General features: G+C 42.2%; 1 protein-coding gene across 1 annotated transcript in view; it reads right to left on the bottom strand.

The window, feature by feature from the left end:
- The window catches only part of MARCO (macrophage receptor with collagenous structure), a 43,026-nt gene extending 22,981 nt beyond the window's left edge, over positions 1–20,045 (bottom strand). The window contains exons 1-4 of the mRNA XM_012468396.2: positions 19,842–20,045; positions 5,063–5,164; positions 3,987–4,211; positions 2,830–2,865 (exon numbers count right to left, since the gene is read on the bottom strand). Of these exons, the coding sequence (XP_012323819.2) occupies positions 2,830–2,865; positions 3,987–4,211; positions 5,063–5,164; positions 19,842–19,938 (460 nt within the window). The 5' untranslated portion in view covers positions 19,939–20,045. The remainder of the gene's footprint in view (positions 1–2,829; positions 2,866–3,986; positions 4,212–5,062; positions 5,165–19,841) is intronic.
- Between the last annotated feature and the right edge of the window lie 1,255 nt (positions 20,046–21,300).

The raw sequence follows: 21,300 nt of genomic DNA, 5'->3' as shown, positions 1-21,300 counted from the left end.
CTTCTCTATGTGCATACATCTGTAATCATACAGAGAGAGAGACATGGAGAGAGAGTTAGAGATCTTCTCTATGTGCATACATCTATAACCAAACAGTGAGAGAGACATGGAGAGAGAGTTAGAGATCTTCTCTATGTGCATACATCTGTAATCATACAGAGAGAGACATGGAGAGAGTTAGAGATCTTCTCTATGTGCATACTTCTGTAATCATACAGTGAGAGAGACATAGAGAGAGAGTTAGAGATCTTCTCTATGTACATACATCTATAATCATACAGAGAGAGAGACATGGAGAGAGTTAGAGATCTTCTCTATGTGCATACATCTGTAATCATACAGAGAGAGACATGGAGAGAGAGTTAGAGATCTTCTCTATGTGCATACATCTATAACCAAACAGTGAGAGAGACATGGAGAGAGAGTTAGAGATCTTCTCTATGTGCATACATCTGTAATCATACAGAGAGAGACATGGAGAGAGTTAGAGATCTTCTCTATGTGCATACTTCTGTAATCATACAGTGAGAGAGACATAGAGAGAGAGTTAGAGATCTTCTCTATGTACATACATCTATAATCATACAGAGAGAGAGACATGGAGAGAGTTAGAGATCTTCTCTATGTGCATACATCTGTAATCATACAGAGAGAGACATGGAGAGAGAGTTAGAGATCTTCTCTATGTGCATACATCTATAATCATACAGAGAGAGAGACATGGAGAGAGTTAGAGATCTTCTCTATGTGCATACATCTGTAATCATACAGAGAGAGACATGGAGAGAGAGTTAGAGATCTTCTCTATGTGCATACATCTGTAATCATACAGAGAGAGACATGGAGAGAGAGTTAGAGATCTTCTCTATGTGCATACATCTATAATCATACAGAGAGAGACATGGAGAGAGAGTTAGAGATCTTCTCTATGTGCATACATCTATAATCATACAGAGAGAGACATGGAGAGAGAGTTAGAGATCTTCTCTATGTGCATACATCTATAATCATACAGAGAGAGAGACATGGAGAGAGTTAGAGATCTTCTCTATGTGCATACATCTGTAATCATACAGAGAGAGACATGGAGAGAGAGTTAGAGATCTTCTCTATGTGCATACATCTGTAATCATACAGAGAGAGACATGGAGAGAGAGTTAGAGATCTTCTCTATGTGCATACATCTATAATCATACAGAGAGAGACATGGAGAGAGAGTTAGAGATCTTCTCTATGTGCATACATCTGTAATCATACAGAGAGAGATATGGAGAGAGAGTTAGAGATCTTCTCTATGTGCATACATCTGTAATCATACAGAGAGAGACATGGAGAGAGAGTTAGAGATCTTCTCTATGTGCATACTTCTATAATCATACAGAGAGAGAGACATGGAGAGAGAGTTGGAGAGCTTCTTTATGTGCATACATCCATATTCATACAGAGAGAGAGAGTCCAGAGGGAGACCGCATTCTGTGCTCCGGGATGAGGTGGGCAGCACTGTGCCTAGGGTGGATGAGAAGAGGCTTAGCATTGATTCTGTCAGCAAAAGCAATTGAAATTGTTGAAACTGCCCCTCCTTGAAGGAGAGGAGCCACATTCATCAGGCTGAAGGCTCTCCTAGCATTAGCATTTAGTCTTCTCTAGAACAAACAGAATGATAACTATAATAACAGCAGATAATTGTGATAATAATAATGAAAAGAACATCATCAAGTACCTGCTCTCTGCTGGACACTGGACTAAGAGGTTTGCATTTATCGTTTTATCCTGACACCAATCCTAGGAGGTCCTACCAGCATCCCCATCTTATGGGGAGGACACAGAGGTCAGAATTGTTACGTGATTTTCTCAGTGCCACCCAGTTTACAGGGGCGGATCCAGGGTTTCCATAGGTCCACCAGTCTCCCAAGTCCCTGCTTCCATCACTTTGCAAGTCTGCCTCAAACCCTCCCTGGCCAATGGTGTGATTTGGGCCATCCTTGAAATATTACGAGACCAAAGGATTCTGTCCCAAGAATGGCATTTATATTTATCCTCAGGGGGAAATTTCAACCACTCAGCTGAAGAAATGGAACGGGTGTGAGTGAAGCGTGTGTGCGACACAACACACATGTGGGTTGAGGACTGAAGAAAAGGCAAACAAGCCACAGCCTCGTCCTCAGAAAGCACACGCCATTGTCAGATATTTTTTTGCATAGCATCTCACTTGAGTCCTACAGCAACTCCATGAGGCAAGTCAGATTATCTCCACTGCTTTCTACACAGGTGAGTGGCTGAGGTTCCAGGAAACTTAAGCAACTGACCCAGAGTCACACAGCCGGTGAGCCCCAGACCCAGGATTAGAACTCAGGTCGGCCTGACCGCACAGCCCACGCCTCTGTGACACCTGCCTCCCATCATTACTGCCCTGCAGGAGAGAGGATTCAGACACCGTGGAAATGAGCCCAGCACCTCTGGTGGGAAGTGCTGTGTATGTGGCAGGTAAGAGTCACCTGCAGGGAGTGCTTATGGGAGACCAGGGGAGAAGGCTGCCCTGGCAGCTGGGATGCCACCTGGCCTGGCCTGGGAAGGTAGCTAGATTTGGGTGGGAGGGGTGGGGAGAGGAAGCCACTTCAAGTAAGGAGGGGGATGAGAGCCCAGGGGCTGGGAGTCCAATCGAGGTCAGGGAACAGAGAGGAGACCCAGCTCAAGACAAAGGAAGGCTGTGGGGACAGGGGAAGGTAAGCTGGGGTCAGATGTCCAGACCCAGAGTGGCACAGGCCAAGGGGCCCTTTGGGGGAGGTTTTGGGGAAAGAGCAGGGTGGATATGAGTGGAAATGAACCTACCTGGGGCGCCTCGTTCACCTTTGATTCCGAACATCCCTGCAAGGGAAGGAGAGTGAGCTGCAGCTGAGCTGTGCGGCACTCTTGGCTCTAGCCCCAGCTGAGAGTGCACAGGCTCTGCAGCGGGAGGCTGAGTCCTCCCATGTGAGGCTCCCATCAGACTGCGGGGGTTTGGACAACAGGGGCCAAACACCTGGCTGCTTTTCGGGAAAGAGTCCTTGGAAAGAGCCAGATGCTTAACTATAACTAGTGGACTGCACCCTGAGACCTGTAGATCCCTGGGAGCCTTGAAGGTGGGGAAAGGAGGTTGTGTCAAACCAGCCTGAGGAGGTAGAACCCCCTGGTGTTGGTCAAAATGAGCTTCTTCACATTTCAAGGAAGGAAGTGACACTCCCACGGTGTCTGAGTGTCTGAGCCTGGACTCCATCCATCTGCCCACAGCTATTGCCCCTCCTCACACCCCCACTTAGCCTTCATCTTTGCCCCCAGGATTTGCCTCCTGGGTCCTGTGCTGGGCGTCCCCCTTGGTCATGTGACTCAGTCATGGGATCACCCTCCCAAGCCTTAGCTCACACGGGGCTCAGAGCACGGAACCCCACTGGGTGTGGAGCTCTGTGCCACAGCACACCCTGCAACAGCTGGGCCACACCTAGCAGCCGATTTTGCCCAAACTGTCTGAGGGCGAAGCTCTTCCCATTTTGGGGCAGCCTGAGAGAGGAGATGGTGCAGCTGCAAGGCCCAAAGAGCACCCTGGGGTTTTCACCTTTGGCTCAGCTTTCTCCTGCCTGCAACCCTACCACCCAAGCCGCCGTGTTTCCCCCAGCAGGTCCGGCTGTTCTCCTCCCTCCAAAGTCCCCACATTGTCTGGACTAGTTTGGTGCCTTCAGTTGCTCTCTTCCCAACCTCACATCAGTGTAAGTCAGCTGTGGGGGAGTGGTCCAGGGAACCGCCCCGGGCTCTATGTCTTACCTCCCTCTTAGACATTCTGGATCCATCTGGGGACTTTGGGTTCAGACTTGGCATTAAGGTGGCTGCTCTAAGTCCCTGGCTCTTGGAGGTCACACTTTGCTTGGACAGGGCCCTAAGTTTCCTGGTTCCTGATCCCGCTGTCTCCCAGACCTGTGTTGAGAAGTCCCAACCCAGAGGGGAGGAGGCCAAACCTGGGTTCTGAGTGAAGTTGTCTACCCACTGCAGCAAGTGCTCATGGCTGACATGGACCCAGGTGAGCTGGGCCTGCAGGGCTTCCAGCCTTGATGCACGCTGAGCCAGGTGTTCTCCAGGGTGTGTTGACTGCAGCAAGGAGAAGGATGGGCTGTCCTCAACGGCCAGAGTGTCATTGGAAAAATACATCTCTAGGACCCGGAGCCGCTCCTGCAGATTCAGAACTAGACCCCACCCCACAGGCTTCTTTTAGGGACTGAGGCATTTAAGCATATCCCTGACATCCTTGTGTCATATGTGCATAACTTCTAGGGGCCCTGAATTCATACACACAAAGTCCGTGTGCTGTCAGGACCTAGTGTGAGCCCAGAGCCTTTTCTGCATCTTGACCATGTGCGCTCCACACTCAGACATGACATGGCACATCCACAAAACATTTCTGCATGGCCTAAAGCTGTGCCTACTGCATCCACAATCAACCTCCAACCTTCAGGCAGTTAAGACTTTCCTGCATGCTCTGGGCGTGGATGTGTGACAACTAACATGCTGGTCTGACCTAAATATGTGCAAGCTGCATTCGTGTGTGATCTTAATACATACATGATGTGTTTATGACAACTGTGCATTCAGTGTTCTTGAGTAACTTCAGTGTCTGCTCATGGAATTACTTCATGACTTTGACCTTAAGACTGGGAGTACTTCAAAAGTCAAATCATGATCAAATGGACAGTTGGATCAGCAAAGCCCTTCCCACTCAGAGACTGGGACTCTTCGATGTCAGATGCATATGGCAGACCCTGTGTGAAATTATTGTGTCTTTCACTGCTTAGACACACACAGGCTCACTAGTGCATTCTCAGGGTCTCTCTCTCCCTCTCTCATGCACACATACACACAACATACACTACCTCTCCGCTCCTCCCATCACTGTGCCTGCCAGGGGCTGAGACTCTCTCCCAGCAGATGGGAGAAGTGGCCCAAGCCTCTCCACTCACCCTGAGCCCTTCATAAGAGGGGCCCCGCTGGGTCACCCCTCCCCCACAGGAGGGACTGCACATGACCAAGCCTGCTTTACCTTGGACCACCAGCAGCCCGGCACCCACGGTGAGCAGGATGAGGAAGATGACCACCACAGCCAGAGAGAAGTTCACCCCATTTCTCCTCTTGGATTTCGGATCTGAAACACAAGCCAGGCAGAAGGCTGCTGCTGCAGAGAGCACAGCACAGGGAGTCCCTGCCTCCTCCGGGCTCTACTCCATGTGAGCAGGGGGCATCCTGTGAGGTCAGCTGGGAAAGACACCAAAAGCTCATGACCCCCAAATCATCCCCCTGATCCTCCTTCTTGCCACAAAGCAAAAATTCCCACTGTTGGTCACTCATCTGTGTGGCTGGGCAAACAAAAATCTGTGCTATATATCATTTGCTGGAAGAGGTGTTAGATCAACCTTGTCCACCATTGAAGCCCCAGCATGGTGCCTGGTCCTGCTGGGTTCTCAATCTGTGTTTGTGGAATGAATTGTGAATTAATGTGTTTAAATTTCAAAACTCTGGGAGAAGGAGGGTTGTCCGCATTTAGCAAACAAGTAGCGAGGCTTGGAGAAATTGAATAACTTAGTAGGTTATAAGAAGCAGATCTGGAATTCATGTCTAGGTCTTTTTTTTTTCTTTAGATTTTTAAATTATAAAAGTAAAACATGGTTGATATATTTTATCAAATACTGTACAGGGCATGACAAGGGTAATAATCATCCCTCAACCCCCAAAGGTCCTAACCCAATGAGATAAGCTCTATTAGCACTCCGGGGTGTGGTCTTATCCCTCCTGCCCAGAAATTCTACAAACCCATGTAGTCTGAGACAGACTTTTTTTCTTTTAATCTTATAAATGATATCATAGTACACAAAATACCACATATTGCTTTTCACAATGAAAGATTTTCATGGATATTTTCCTAGTTTTCTTTGCAGAGAGAGATTAGCTGCCCAATACTCCTTAGAGACAAAAGCCACAGTTCAGGCTAACATTTCCCTTTTGATGAGCTATTTTCAGTTTGCGACATTACAAAAGAAGATGTAGTAATTCTTGCCTGGAAGTCCTGACTCTAGTCTCTCGTCAGCTGTTACTCTGGTTTGTTTATGGGTGTTAAAGGGAGGACCACAGACTTCAGAAGGCCCCGCAGTTTCCTATGCTCACGTTAAATGAGCACCTATTCCATATCAGGTATTTACCAACATCATCTCTAGCCATTGCAGCAATCCTGCAAGGTAGGCATGGTCACACTCCTTTACAGAGGAGAGAGCTGGGATTAAAAAGTTAAGGTGACAGGTGACACGGTAGGCACGTGACCCCAGGTTGGTCTAACTCCAAGGCCTGAGCTTGCCTCACTAGCCTGCACTGACCACCTCCCCCAGGAAAGATCCAGTTGAAATGGGCCCCAAGTGCACATCTGAAAGGGAAAGAGATTATAATTAAGCAGCCCTAAGGGATATGTGCCCAACTGTGTTTGCTTTTGTGATGGGGCAGGTGGGTTTTCAGTTGACTAATGTGACAGATCCACTTAAACCCCACATCTTCTCCTATCCCCTGCAGCTCCTGTGTTTACCCTGCTGATACTCCTTTCAATCCCTGCACAGCAGGGACCCCTGCTTGAGAATTGCCCGGATGAACAATGATCTAGGGGTAGCTCTGGCAGCACAGAGAGAAATGGTTTTGTTGGTGGGTTGCTTGTTAGCTAGTGGTACTTGATTATACTCAGTTTAGCATGGAGTGCCCCTTCTCCTCCATGCCCTGCCCCACAAAATTCAGGCTCACTTAGCAGCTTGAGTGAGCCCCAAAACCCACAAACTGGCCACGTCATTCCCTGCTGTCCGCCCTTCAGTGATGGCTCACTGCTCCCAACCTGGCATCTGAAGCCCCTCTGGCCAGCTCTCCTGTGGCTGCGTTTCCATGTCACACCTCTACACGGATCCTGACCAATGACTAGGCCAGATGACAAACAGTTGCATCCTTTTGACTTGGGGTGATGTATGTTCTCTGAATACTGGCTCCCCTCCTTCCCTTTCACAAGAATAATTTCTGCTCACCCTTTGGAACTTCGGTAGAGCCCTTCCTGCTTCAGGATACCTTCTCTGGCTCCTCTGGGCTGGGTGGAACCTGCCCTCCCCCGGCTCTTCCACATCACTCTGTTTCTCTCTGCCATAGCACTGATCACCCAGGATTATGTCTGTTTATGTCTCTGTCTCCCTAAATGGCCTGGAAGCTTTTTGAGCTGTATTCCAGCACCAACATGGTATCTGGCACACAATATGCTGTGAAGACGATGACTGAATAGATGAATGAATGAGTGGCTGCAGAAGTTTCGGTGCTGAACATGTGCAGAGTTTAGAGTGTTGAAAGGATGTCAAGAATCCAACTCAGGTCTTCATGCAACCATCATGATGAAGATGCGTGTCACACAAGGGGAGCCTCACATTTAACACAAAGTGGTGGATGGCAAATTGGCAAATACAGTGTCATGGACAGCACTACATTTTATAAAACATAACATCATGGGAATTGAAAGGTGAACTGTGCTTCATAGACACAGGTATTACAGAGGTCGGAGGTGGGAGCAAGCATGGAAAATACAGATATTTTAAAACTGTGTGGTCAGAGCATGGTGGAAGCCATGAGAGTAAGGATACAATGAGAAAAAAATGAGTTACGGTAATACTGTGAGAATAGTTCATGGATAGCCATCCAGGCCCAGAATGCTGTTTAAATTCAGAGCTACCACCTGGCATAGAGGCAAAGTATTTTAGAAACTGGGAACATGAAGCCTGTAGGCCTATCTAACTCACTCTGTACAAATGGAGGGTCTGATGAAGTCTTTAGCCTCTACACTGTTCATTTCATCTCTTAGACAGTAGAAGAAACTATAAAGAAAACATCTATTCTGGATCAGGTTTGACCAAAGAGGAAGAGCTGCTTGATATGAGAGGATAAAAACAGCCTCTAGTAAATAAGAATGGGCTTCCCTGGAGTAAACCATGGTGAACGGGGGCAAGGATTTTAGGAAAGCAGATTTCAAAAATTTGACAGCACTATTGTCTGACTCGCAATGAAAACATGGTTCCAGAGGGAAATAAAAATAATGTTTCAAGTCTGTAAAAGATCCCAATGAAGAAAAAAAACCCTGCACACAAATTCTAGTCTTTCCAGGTCTGCCACCTCCTGGGGTAGCAGAAAGTGCTGGTAGGATGTCCTCCCATGCTATAACACTAGTGGACATTGAGCAGGAGTCCCCACTTTACCCTCGCACTGGGCTGCCTGGTGAGCAGACTCAGAGAAGTGATGTCTTCCTGTGGGCCTGATGTATCTCACTTCCTACCTGGTAGCACCAGGCAGTACTGGAAAGTGCCTTTTCCCCCTGCAGGCAGGACCAGCAGGGGACCAGCAAGAACACTAATGGCACCAGGTAAACAAAGTGGACCAGAATAACATTGTCAAGGCTCTGAAAACTAAATAGTCATTGTACTACTGCCCACAAAAGTAGGCCAGAACCTACATAATAAACCTCAACTGTATGGCTTTGTGACTGTCTACTAAAATACAAGTTTTAAATAGGACCCAGAATCTCCTACCATACTATACAAAACATGCCTTATACAATGGAAAATTACCTGTCATACCGAGAACAGAGAAAATCACTACTCAGATGAGAGGTGACAATCAAGAGATGCCAGCATTGGGATGACACCAATATTTAAACTATTCCACAAGAATTTTAAAGCCACTGTAATAAAAATGCCTTTATAAGCAACTACAAATACTCTTGAAACAGATGTTTTAAAAGCTCACCAAAAAAGTATAACATATAAAAAAGAACCAAATGGAAACTATAGAACTAAAAATGACCAATTAAAGAAGAAAGACTCAGGAGATGCGCTGAATCGTGTAATGCATGTGACAGAGAAAATAATCAGTTAACTCAATAATATAACAATAGAAATTACCCATCTGAAAACAGAGAAAATCAGCCGAGGAAAAAAAACAAAACAAAACAAAAAACAAACATGAACAGAGCCTCAGAGACCTGTGGGCCAGCAACAAAACACCCAGCGCTCATATCATTGAAGCACTGGAAAAAGTGTGAGGCTTAAAAAATATTAAAAGAAATAATGGCTAAAAATTTCCCAAATTTTGTGGAAGATATAAACCTATAGATCAAAGAAACTACAAAAATCCCAAACATGGTAAACTCAAATAAATTCATATCAAGACACATCATAATTTAAAAATTGAAAACATAAAAAGGCATAGAAAATTAAACATCTAAAGAAAAAGAAAAAAATCTAGAAAGCAGCCAGAGACAAATCACACATTACTTATAAAGGAATAGCAATTTTTTTTTTAGTTGGAGTCTCACACTGTCACCTGGCTGGAGTACAGTGGCATGATCTCTGCTCACTTCAACCTTCATCTCCTGAGTTCAAGGAATTCTCATGCCTCAGCCTCCCAAATAGCTGTGATTACAGGTGCACACCACTACACTTGGCTAATTTTTGGATTTTTAGTAGAGACAGGGTTTTACCATGTTAGCCAGACTGCTCTCAAACTACTGACCTCAAGAGATCCGCCACCTCAGCCTCCTAAAGTGCTGGGATTATAGGTGTGAGCCACTGCACCTGGTCAGGAATACCGTTTGAATGACAGAAAATTTCTCACTGGAAACTATGGAGACCAGATGTAAGTGGTGCAGCTTATTTTGTGTGCTGAAAGAAAAGAATTGTAAACCAGGAATTCTACTGGCAATAAAAATACACTTCAGGATTGGACAAGAAATAAAGACACTCTCAGAGGAAGAGAAATGAAAAGAATATTTTGTTGGCAGAACTAACTTTAAAGAATGACTGGAGGAAGTTCCCCAAACAGAGAGGAAATGATATAGTAGACTAGAATTTCAAAAAAGAAAGAGACTGATAAAACAAGTAAAAATTGGGATATATACTACACCATCCTTCTCCTCATGAGTTTTAAAAATCACATTTGATTTTAACACAAAAATTATACTGCCTGATGTGGTGTTCAGTGAATGTAATGAAAATAGCAACAATTATATTTAAAAAGTGGAGAAAGCTAAAAGACATAAATGAAAGTAAGATTTCTACATTTGACTCAAATTGGTAAAACGTTGATATGTTCTGTATACATATCGCAATACTCAGGTTGTGATAAGTTCTGCATATATATTGCAAAACATAGAGAAACCATTAAGAAAACTATTCAATCAAAAACACTATAAATAAATCAAAATGCAATTCTAAAAATTGTTCAAATAATCCACAGGAAGGCAAGGAAAGAGAAATACCTGAATGGAAAACAAAGAAAAAGCAAAAACAAACAATAAGATGGCCAATTTAGGCCCTGACATATCAATAATTACTTTCAGTATAAATGGTCTAAATAGAGGACAGGTATTGCCAAACTATATTAAAAACATAATCCAACTATGTGCTAGAAATAAGAAATCAAACAACAGAACTTCAAAATACATGAAGCAAAAGTGAATTTAACTGAAAATGGAAATAGACAATACACAATTATAATTGGGACTTTAACACCCACTTTCAGAAATTGATGGTAACTCTGCAAAGTTACAGAAGAACTAAACACTACCATGACTGATTAATAGTATCTAATGAACACATAGAATACTCCAGGTAGCAACAGCAGAATGTACATCATTTTCAAAGACACATGGAATATTCACCAAAATAGACCACATCTAAGTCATAAAACAAATTTCAACAAAATGAAAACAATTAAATCATACAGAATATGCTATTTACCAACAATGCAACAAAAATAAAAATTAACAAGGGATAGGCAACAGAAAAATCTCCAAACATTTGGAACATTTAGAAAAGTACTTCTATATGGTGCATGGATCGTTAAGAAAGTCTCAAAAAAATTAAAAATAAATATGAATAGAAATGAAAATACAGTTTAAAATTTATGGGATGGAAACAAAAGCAGCTCTGAACAGAAAATTTATAGCACAAACTGCTTATAAATAAAAGGCCTCCAATCAACACACTAAGTTTCTTCCTTAAGAAAATAGAAAAGAACAAAATAAATCTAATCACCTAGCAAAAGGAAATAATAAAAATAAGAATATAAATAAATAAAATTTAAAATAGGAAGACAGAGAAAAATCAATGAAACAAGTGCTAGCTCTTTGAACAAAATCAATAAAATTGACAAACCTCCAGCAAGACTGACAAACACAAAAATGAAAGAAGACACAGATAGCCAATATCAGAAATGTAACAGGTGCTATTACTACAGATCCTGGAGCCATTAAAAAGAAAATAAGAAAATACTATTATTAACTTTATGCTCACAATTTAAAGGAAATGGGCCAGTTTCTGTAAAGCCACAAACTACCAAAACTCAGCCAAGGTGAAATAGATAATCTGAATATCTATAATCAGTAAATAAATCTAAATTTTAATTTAAAAGCTCCAAGAAATGAAATATTCTGGCCCAGATAGTTTAAGCATATCCTAATAAACATTTAAAGAAGTATTAGCACCAATTTTACATAACCTCTTATAGAAGAGAAAGAAACACTTTCTAACTCATTTTATGAGGTCAGAATGACCCTAATATAAAAACTAAAGGTAGTCCATTCTGCAGTTCTGTATCTTTTAAGTGGAATATTTAGGCCATTTACATTCAATGTTAGTATTGATATGTGAGGTATCATTGTACTCACCATGCTCTCTGTTATCTGTGTACTTTGTTTTTTTGTTTGTTTGTTTTTGTTTTTTCTTTTTAACTTGTATTTTTGTTTTATAGGTCCTGTGTGATTTATGCTTTAAAAAGGTTCCATTTTGATGTGTTTCCAGGATTTGTTTCAAGATTTAGAGCTCCTTTTAGCAGTTCTTATAGTGGTGGCTTGGTAATGGTGAATCGTCTCAGCATTTGTTTGAAAACAACTGTGTCTTTCCTTCATATATAATGCTTAGTTTTGCTGGATACAAAATTCTTGGCTGATAATTGTTTTGTTTGAAGAGGCAGAAGATAGGGCCCCAATCCCTTCTAGCTTGTAGGATTTCTGCTGAGACATCTGCTGTTAAATCTGATAGGTTTTACTTTATAGGTTACCTGGTGCTTCTGTCTCACAGCTCTTAAGACTCTTTCCTTCGTCTTATCTTTGGATAACCTAATGACAGGATGTCTAGGAGAAGATCTTTTTGTGATGAATTTCCCAGGTGTTCTTTGTGCTTCTTATGCTTCCATGTCTATGTCTCTAGCAAGGCTGGGGAAGTTTTCCTTGATTATTCCCCCAAGTATGTCTTCCAAGCTTTTAGAATTGTCTTCTTTCTCAGGAACACCGATTATTCTTAAGTTTGGTTGTTTAACATAATCTCAGACTTCTTGGAGGGTTTGTTCATATTTTCTTACTATTTTTTCTTTGTCTTTGTTGGATTGAGTTAATTCAAAGACCTTGTCTTTGAGCTCTGAGCTTCTTTCTTCTACTTGTTCAATTCTATTGCTGAGACTTTCCAGAGCATTTCACATTTCTAAAAGTGTGTCCACAGTTTCCTAAATTTTTTGTTGTTTTTTCTTTAAGCTATCTATTTCCTTGAATATTTCTCTTTTCACTCGTGTATTATTTTTTGGATTTCCTTGCATTGGGCTTCACCTTTCTCTGGTCCCTCCCTGATTAGCTTACTAACTAACCTCCTGAATTCTTTTTTGGGGAAATTGGGGATTTCTTCTTGGCTTGAATCTATTGCTAGTAAAATAATGTGATTTTGGGGGGCAGGGTGTTGCTGAACCTTGTTTTGTGATATTACCAGGGTTGGTTTTCTGATTTCTTCTCATTTGGGTAGGTTCTGTCAGAGGAAAGCCTAGGACTGAAGGTGGTTGTTTAGAATGTTTATCCCATGGGTTTTCCCTTGATGTAATATTCTCCCCCTTTTCCTGTGGATGTGGCTTCCCGTGAGTTGAACTGCAGTAATTTTTGTCTCTGTTCTGGGTCTAGCCACTCAGTGGGTCTGCCCAGCTCTGGGCTGGTATTGGGGGTTGTCTGCACAAAGTCCTGTGATGTGAACTGTTTATGGGTCTCTCAGCCCTGGATACCAGTGTCTGTTCCAGTGGAGGTGGTGGAGGGTGCAGTGGACTCCGTGAGGGTCCTTAGATTTGGTGGTTTAATGCTCTATTTTTGTGCTGGTTGGCCTGCTAGGAGGTGGTGCTTTCCAGAAAACATCAGCTGTAGTAGTGCAGTGGGAAACTGGTGGTGGGCGGGGCCCTAGAACTCCCAAGATCTGTGTCCTTTGTCTTCTGCTACTGGGGTAGTAGGGAAGGACCATCAGCTCCCACACAAACCAAAGGGCCTGTCTCCCATCATGCCCCCCACCCCCAACAGCTCCAAGTCTGTTTCCTGACAGAGGGTGAGACAGGCTTGAAAAGTTTCCTGAGGCTTTCTGCCTTCCAGCTGAGAAAGAAAAGAGATTTCATTCTTCCTTTGCCTGTGAAGTCTGCAAGCTGAATTCACACCCTTCCCTGAGTTGTTGCCAGGATGCTAGAGAACTCCTTCTCCCTGCGGAATTTTACCCCCTGCTCCTCTGGCCACCCACCTGTGGATCCCTGTGGTGTTAGGCAGGAAGGGGTTGCTTGGGGATCCAGCAAGCTTCCAGAGCTTTTCTGTTGCTGCTCCTACCTCTGTATTTCACTTAGCTCACCTCTCTAACTTTTCTCAGCTCCAGGTAAAGTCAGAAACTTCTGCAAACAGACCTTCAGCTTCTCCAGTGTGGGTATGTGTCCGGGAGACAAGGGTCTCCCTTTCCCACTTCGACGGCTGAGGCACTCACAGTATTTGGGGTGTCTACTGGGTCCTGCAGGAGTGGTTCACTTCCTTCAGAGGGTCTGTGGATCCTCTCAGGATTGCTGGTTTGTTCTTGAAGCTAAAATATGGAGCTAAAATCCACAATGTAAGCCTCTGCATGCTGCTCTGTCCGGAGCTGAAACCTAGTCATGCTTCCCATCCACCATGATTCCCCTCTGCCTCCAAAAAACTTTTAGAATGAATAAATAAATTCACAAAGTTGTAAGATACAAGGTCAACACATAAAAATCAACCACATTTCTATATACTAAGAGTAAATAGAAACTAAATTAAAAGCATAATAGAATTGACAATTACACCAAAGAAAATGAAATATTTAGATATAAATCTAATGACACATGTACAAGATCTGTATGCTAAATTTTTTTTAAATTTTTAATTAAAAGAATTCAACACCTAAGTAAATGGAGAGACATGCATAGTTTGTAAGCCTGCATATAATAAAAATTTCAATTCTCTCTACATTTATGTATAGCTGTAACACAATTTCTATTAAAATTTCAGCATAATTTTTTTGTAAGTATAGGCAAGCTGACACTTAAATTTATATGGAAAGGCAAAAGCCCTAGAATAGCTAAAGCAATTTTGAAAAGAAGACTAAAATTTGAGGAATAAGTCTACCTGATATTAAGGCTTGCAATATAACTATAGTAATCAAAACACTGTGGTATTGGTGGAGCGATAGTCACATAGATCAACGGAATAGAATAAAGAAGGCAGAATGAGATGCACACAAATTTGCCCAAGTTGTTTTTGACAAAGGTGTTAAAACAATTCAATAGGGAAAGGATAGCCTTTCAACAAATGGTGCTGTAATGGGTATATATCCCATGGTCAACAAAATGAAACAAATGAAACCCTTGGCCTAAACCTTATACTGTATATAAAAATGGATCACAGGCTGGGCATGGTGGTGTAAGCCTGTAGTCCCAGCTACTTGGGAGGCTGCAGTAGGATCACATGAGCCCATGAGTTTGAGGCTGTAATGCACTATGACCACACTGTGAATAGCCACTGCACACGCCAACCTGGGCAACATGGGGGAGCCTGTCTCTAAAATATAAAAATAAAAATGAAATAGAGCATGAACTTAACTGTAAAATGTAAAACTATAAACATTTTAGAATAAGATATAGGAGAAAATCTTTAGCACCAAGGGCTACTAGGTAAAGAGGCTACTAGGTAAAGAGTTCTTAGACTTGACACCAAAAGCACAATCCATAGATGGAAAAATTGTTAGGTTAGACCTTATCAGAACTAAAATATTTTGGGCTGTAAAAGACGTTGATATGAACATAACACAAGTTACAGACTGGGAGAAGATATTTGCAAATTGCATATCTGCCAAAGGACTTATATATAGAATATATAAAGAATTCTTAAAACCAAACAGTAAAAAAAAAAAAGATCCAATTAAACATGGGCAAAAGACACGAAGAGACATTTCACTGAAGGGGTTATACAAATGGTAACTAAGCACATGAGAAGATAGCACCATCATTAGCCATTAGGAAAATGTAAATTAAATCTACAATGAAATATCACTATATACCTATGAGAATGTCTACATTAAAAAAAATAGTGATAATGTCAAATGCTGGCAAGGTTAGAGAATACTGGATCAGTTGTACACTGCTGCTGGCAATGTAAAATGGTACAGTCATATTGGAAAATATAGTGACTGCTTCTTGTAAAACCAAGCATACACTTAGAATCCAGCAATTGCACTCTTAGGCGTTTACTCTGGAGAAATGAGAACTTAAACTCTCACAAAAAGATTTACAGAAATGGTCATGGCAACTTTATTTGTAATAGCCCCCAAACTGGAAACAACCTAGATGTCCTTCTTTAGCTGAATGTTAAACAATCTGTGATACATTCACATTATGGAACACTACTCAACAAGAAGAGCCAGCTATGGACAGACACAACTTCGATGGGTTTCAAAGGAATTACACTATGTGAAAAAAAAATCAATCTTAAAGAAGTCACATATTGTGTAATTTCTTTATGTAACCTTCCAAAAATGGCAAAATTATAGAGATGGGAAGCTGATTAGTGGTTGCCAGGGGCTGATGATTGCTGGTGGGGGAGGGAGAAATATGTGGGTTTATTTAGCATAGAATTGGTAGAACTATATTCATGCACACAGATGAGTGCATGGAAAACTAATGAATAAGCTCTGTGGACTGCACCAATATCAGTTTCCTGGTTGTGTTATTGTACTGATGCAATGTAAGATGTCACCACAGAGGGAGAGTGAGTCAAGGGTTAGAAAGGCTTCTCTGAACATTTTTTGCAACTTTCTCTGAGTCTATAACTATTTCACAACAAACAGTTAAGACAAAACTCTACGGTAAAGCCAGATGTTTAAAAGATGTTGAGAAATATTGGTATGATGAAGAGCAAAGTCATGACAACGACATGCAATAATAGCAGTCATGTCAGCAAGACTGAGCCTGAACAGACTTGAGGGTTTCAGTTTGTTAAAGGTCACTCTAGAGTATCTTAAGGGCAGGAAGAAAGGGAGGGTTGACTCACTACTGAGAGACAATGGTTAGTGCTAATTAAAACAAACAACCTTAACTTTTCTATGTGTATTTTGTTTCAATATTCTCTCTCAAGAAAAGAAGAATGAAGTTAGTGGGAAGACTATCATGAAGGAAGACAGGAAGCCTGAAGTAGTTGAGAAGTTGGGGTAAGGGGTCCTGACAGGTGCTGTGACTCATGCTTGTAATTCCAACACTTTGAGAGGCTGAGGTGGGTGGGTCATTTGAGGTCAGGAGTTGAACACCAGCTTGGCCAACATCGTGAAACCCCATCTCTACTAAAAATATAAAAGTTAGCTGGGCATGGTGGCAGACATCTGTAATCTCAGCTACTAGGGAGACTGAGGCAGGAGAATCACTTGAACCTGGGAGATGGAGGTTGCCGTGAGCTGAGATTGTGCCACTGCACTCTAGCCTGGGTGATAGAGTAAGATTCGATCTCAAAAAAGAAAAAGAAAAAAAAAGAGGTCCCAACAGATCACATTGCACAGCCTAACATGTGCTTGGCTGTGTGGTAACAGAAGTCCTTCTTGAGAAACCAGACAGGCCAAAAGTGTGGCAGGAAGCCTAAAGCCAGATACAGGTTGGTAATTTTCAAAAAGGTAGAAACAGACACAACCCAGAAAGATATTATCAATAGGTAAATTCTCTTGTTTAAGCCCAAATGTTCCATTGTTGAAGTGGATGATGGTGCAAAACAGCAGTTGTATGGCTCTGAGGAGAGACCCGGGATTCTGTGGGACCCTGAGGGCCACAGAAGCCAACCCTTTGTCAAATCCCTTCAGGAAACTGAAGCAGTCTTTGTGGTGGTCATTTGTCAGTGGATACATACATCAAATCATCACGTGTGCATAATAAATATATACAGTTTGTATTATTAATTACACTTCTAAAAAGCTAGAATAAGAAAGAAAAGAAAGCGTACCTTAATTCTAATGCAGATAATGGAATGAAAGAGAAAGAGGCTTGCTCTAATGAGGGAGGCTGGAGGTGATGGCAGGAAAGAGGGAGGGAAGGTGCACTGTGCTTATAGAGGGTGTACTGTGAAATTTACACTCCTCATCATTTTTTTAGATTGATTTTAGAAAAAATAAAGGTTATATTCCAAAAGTTTCTCAAAGTCACTTATAAAATTTTCTTCAGTGTGTGGTTAAAACTTTCCTAGTCCAGTATCCTTGGGTAATAAAAAAAAACTAGTTTAATATTTTATCATTGGGGAAAAACAGCATTTTATATTTCAATACTAACAACAATAGAGAAATATAAATGAGGAAAATGACATTGCAAATGTTTTCCAGTGCTGTTTTTGGTGAACCATATGTGAGAAGTTTAAGATAATGTATTTTCAAAGAAAATAGATATATATTGCCTAAATAAATAAACCTTCAGCAGACAAAAGTAAGTAAGATGCCGGGAGCCAGCCCTGAGGGGTCACTGCTACAAAGCCTCACAGTGATTATCCTGCATAATGGCACTCTTCTAGAAAGTTTTATGTGTTTTCATGGTCTTTGTATTAAAAGGCAGGATGTTGTAAATGCATTTAAGAAAATGTTTCATCCAAATTAAAGTAGTTTTATTTTTTTGGTAAGATACTTTTAAATTATTTATTATTTGTTGGTGGAGATAGGGTCTCACTAAGTTGCCCAGGCTGGTCTCAAACTCCTGGGCTCAAGCAGTTCTGAACTGGCTTGGTTCCATTTTTAGTTGATGACACACACAACTCAGGTCAGAAGACTGGAGTTCACCCTTAATTCTTGTGTCTTCCTCCCCAGCCCTGTCCTGCCATTGCAGTCAAATTGATCTGATTTCTAGTGTTTCTCCAGAGCATTCCCTCTTTTCCTGCCTTCCATCCACTGCTCATCACCTCCTGTTGCCAAGTTCCTCTCTGCCTTCAGCTTCTCTCTCCAGCCATCCCCATGTAGGACCAAGAGCAACCTTACATGCACAATAGTGCCTTTCAGCCCCGCATCAGCCCCTTCCTGCTTCTCCACTGACCTCAGGATGAAGTCAAATTTTTTGGTTCCAGCCTCAGCACCCACTGGTCTTTCCCTCCCAGTTTTGGCGAACCAGCATAGAGTTATTTATATTTCTCTGACTATTTCTTGTGAATACAACACAAACGTGCGACACCCACCCCTGTCCTAGGCACTAACTTCTTTCTGTAACGGATCCTCTTTATCGTTTAAACTTTAAAGAGGTGTCAGCTTTGCCCTCCAGGGCCCCACACCAAGTTAGATCCATCCCTCATGTGGAAATCTCAGTCACAACATGGAAATGGTCAGTGAATGGGCGGCTCACACTGCTCCCTCCTGCCAGAGGCCAGAGGCCACGTTTCTTCAAGCCTGTTTCCTCAGTGCTGAGTGCAGTGCTCTGCTGGAAACAGGTGCTGAGTATGTTTGATCCACTGACTGCTTGAACATCCTCGGTCTTTAAACAGTTATGTATCCAGAATACTGCATTCTGAGAACTTCTAAATAGCCAATGATTATTATAGTCATTAGCACTCATGCCTTTCTCTTTTATTACACTGTAAATTCCTAGAGGCAGAGCCCCAGATCCTTCATCTTTGTATCCCTAAAAATTCCACGCAGGGACCTGGATAGACGGGTGTGGGATGAGAAGGACACTGGCCAGGAGACAGAGCCACCACTGTTCCTGCATAGACAACTTCCAGGAAAGCCTGGGAGTGGGAATGACTGATCACCTTGGAAGATGATCCCAAGATAATATAATAGACTAGGAAATCAGAGATCCTTTGTGGAATGCAAGCCCACCCATGACTTCAAATATTACAAATTCTAGAAGATTTAAAAAACACATCACCTGTGGAATGCCAAGTGAGAAAATAAAGACAACAGAATTCACTGAATATTACAGACCTGAATTTAATCCAAGACAAACTAATTATGAAGCTATGAACATATTTCAGCCAACACAAAATATAGAATATGTTTCTTGACCAGCACATCAGTTAAAACAGAAATCCCCTTAAAGAATTTTAAAGAAGCCGTGTTTTGAAAACTGTGGTGCTTCAGTTTTGTGGTCCCCTTTCAGTGCCCCTGTTTTGAGTTTTCATTTTATCACCCAACCTGTGTGTCAGAATAAGACACTCATAAAAAAGGAGACATTTAATAAGCATTGGCATTTATCTAAGGGAAAATATTTAAGCAATATTAAAACAACAGGGAAGCTAAGAAAAACCTGACTATATGCTAAAGATACAGCATCTATTATTAGCATTATAGGAATTCCAAATTGAAGCACTCCAAACACTTACTAGGTGAGGGTTAGGTGCAAAATGCAGCAATAGGGCAAACCTAGACTCTATTGACTTGTCTATTTTTGTATCTTGCTAGCAGAAAGACTACATTTCTGGTCAGTTCCATTATTGGGGAATAGTACTTTACCATTGATTTCGAAGGACTCCATTGCCATTTGGTCAAAAGTTGCTTGTTGGATCCCACTCAAGAATTTGTCCTCCTTGAGAATTTCCTTATTTCTCATTGCCAACCTTTATAGATGGCCAAAGTCCTGGAGCCAGCAGAAATGCTCCCCTCAAGAGGAACCACTCGGAGAAAGATCCTTCCCATCGAATCACCACAGCTTGTTGTAAACCTCGCAGCACTTCCCTTTGGCTTTGGTTTCTGAATTTTCAGAATGTTTCCTGACATGGTCAGGATTGGGCATTTCTCAAAAATGTGCTAATCACATGTGGATCTCCTGCATAGCGCCGCTACTTGTTAGGGGGATTGAGGAGGCTTTGGGGCACAAGTTACAGGCCTCTGAAAGCACCCCCTTGCTCCCAGGTTCCTGAAACCCTAAAGCTGGGTGGCTCCAGATAGTGCCAACCAATCCCCGCCATGGGCCCAGACTCAGCTCACTGTTCCAGGACCTCTCCAGCCCACAGTGAAATCTCCCTCCTCTGACCTACCTCAACCTTTAGAGTTCATCCTTGCTGCTCAAAGTATGGTCCATGGACCAGCAGTATCAGTGTCATCTGAGAACTTGTTAGAAATGCAAGTTCACTTGTTCTAGCAATGAGTCTCTGGTCTCACCCCATCAGATCGACTCCAAATCTACAGCTTAACTAGATCCCCAGGTGATTTATATACACATTAAAGTTTGAGAAGCACTGCTCTGAACCACACATTTTAGCACTTAGTATTTTTTCTTGTAGTTTTCCCATGTTCTCTGTGTGTGTGTGTGTGTACACATAAGCACACATGTGTACAGGTGTACATGTGTCCTCGTCCTGGCCCCAGTGAGATCTGAGCTCCTTAGGAAAAGAAACTGCTTCCCTCTCTCCCTCCTGTCAGGCATGTCTATCAGGAATGCTGTATAGCATGGTAGTTAAGACCCAGACACCAAGAGCTGGCTTCAAATTCCACCTCTTCCACACAGGAGCTGTCTGGCCATGGGCAAATCACTTGAACTTTGAGCATCCCACTATTCTCTTTGTAAAAGTAAGGAAGATATTAATTTTGTGAGCCTTAAATGAATTAAATAATGTAAAGTGGCCAGGATGGAAGTGTTAGGTAATAAACACTATGGTCATGTTGTCGTTATTATCACTAGAGACATTGTGAGCCTGCTGGGTGCCAAGGAGATGAAGAAATGGCTTTTTTTTCCCCTTAAAGATATTCACAATCTAGCATGCAAGACAGATGCTGCTACGACTAGATTCTAGAAAAACTGCTGTGAAGTGCAGCAAAGGTTGATGTCCCTGAGAAGACAGAAGTGCCTGGAGGCAGGGGAGACAGGGCAGAAATATGACAAAAAGCTTTATCATCTGAATCAAGAGATACCAGAGCTATGCTTAAAGAGATAATGGGGGATTGAGCCAGATCAACATGAGGCAAGGGCCCT

This window comes from Aotus nancymaae, unplaced genomic scaffold (genome assembly GCF_030222135.1).
Source record: "Aotus nancymaae isolate 86718 unplaced genomic scaffold, 86718_ANA_hifiasm-v0.15.2.pri h1tg000029l, whole genome shotgun sequence".
Taxonomy (NCBI): Eukaryota; Metazoa; Chordata; class Mammalia; order Primates; family Aotidae; genus Aotus; species Aotus nancymaae.
This window is presented reverse-complemented; position numbering and strand designations above follow the sequence as displayed.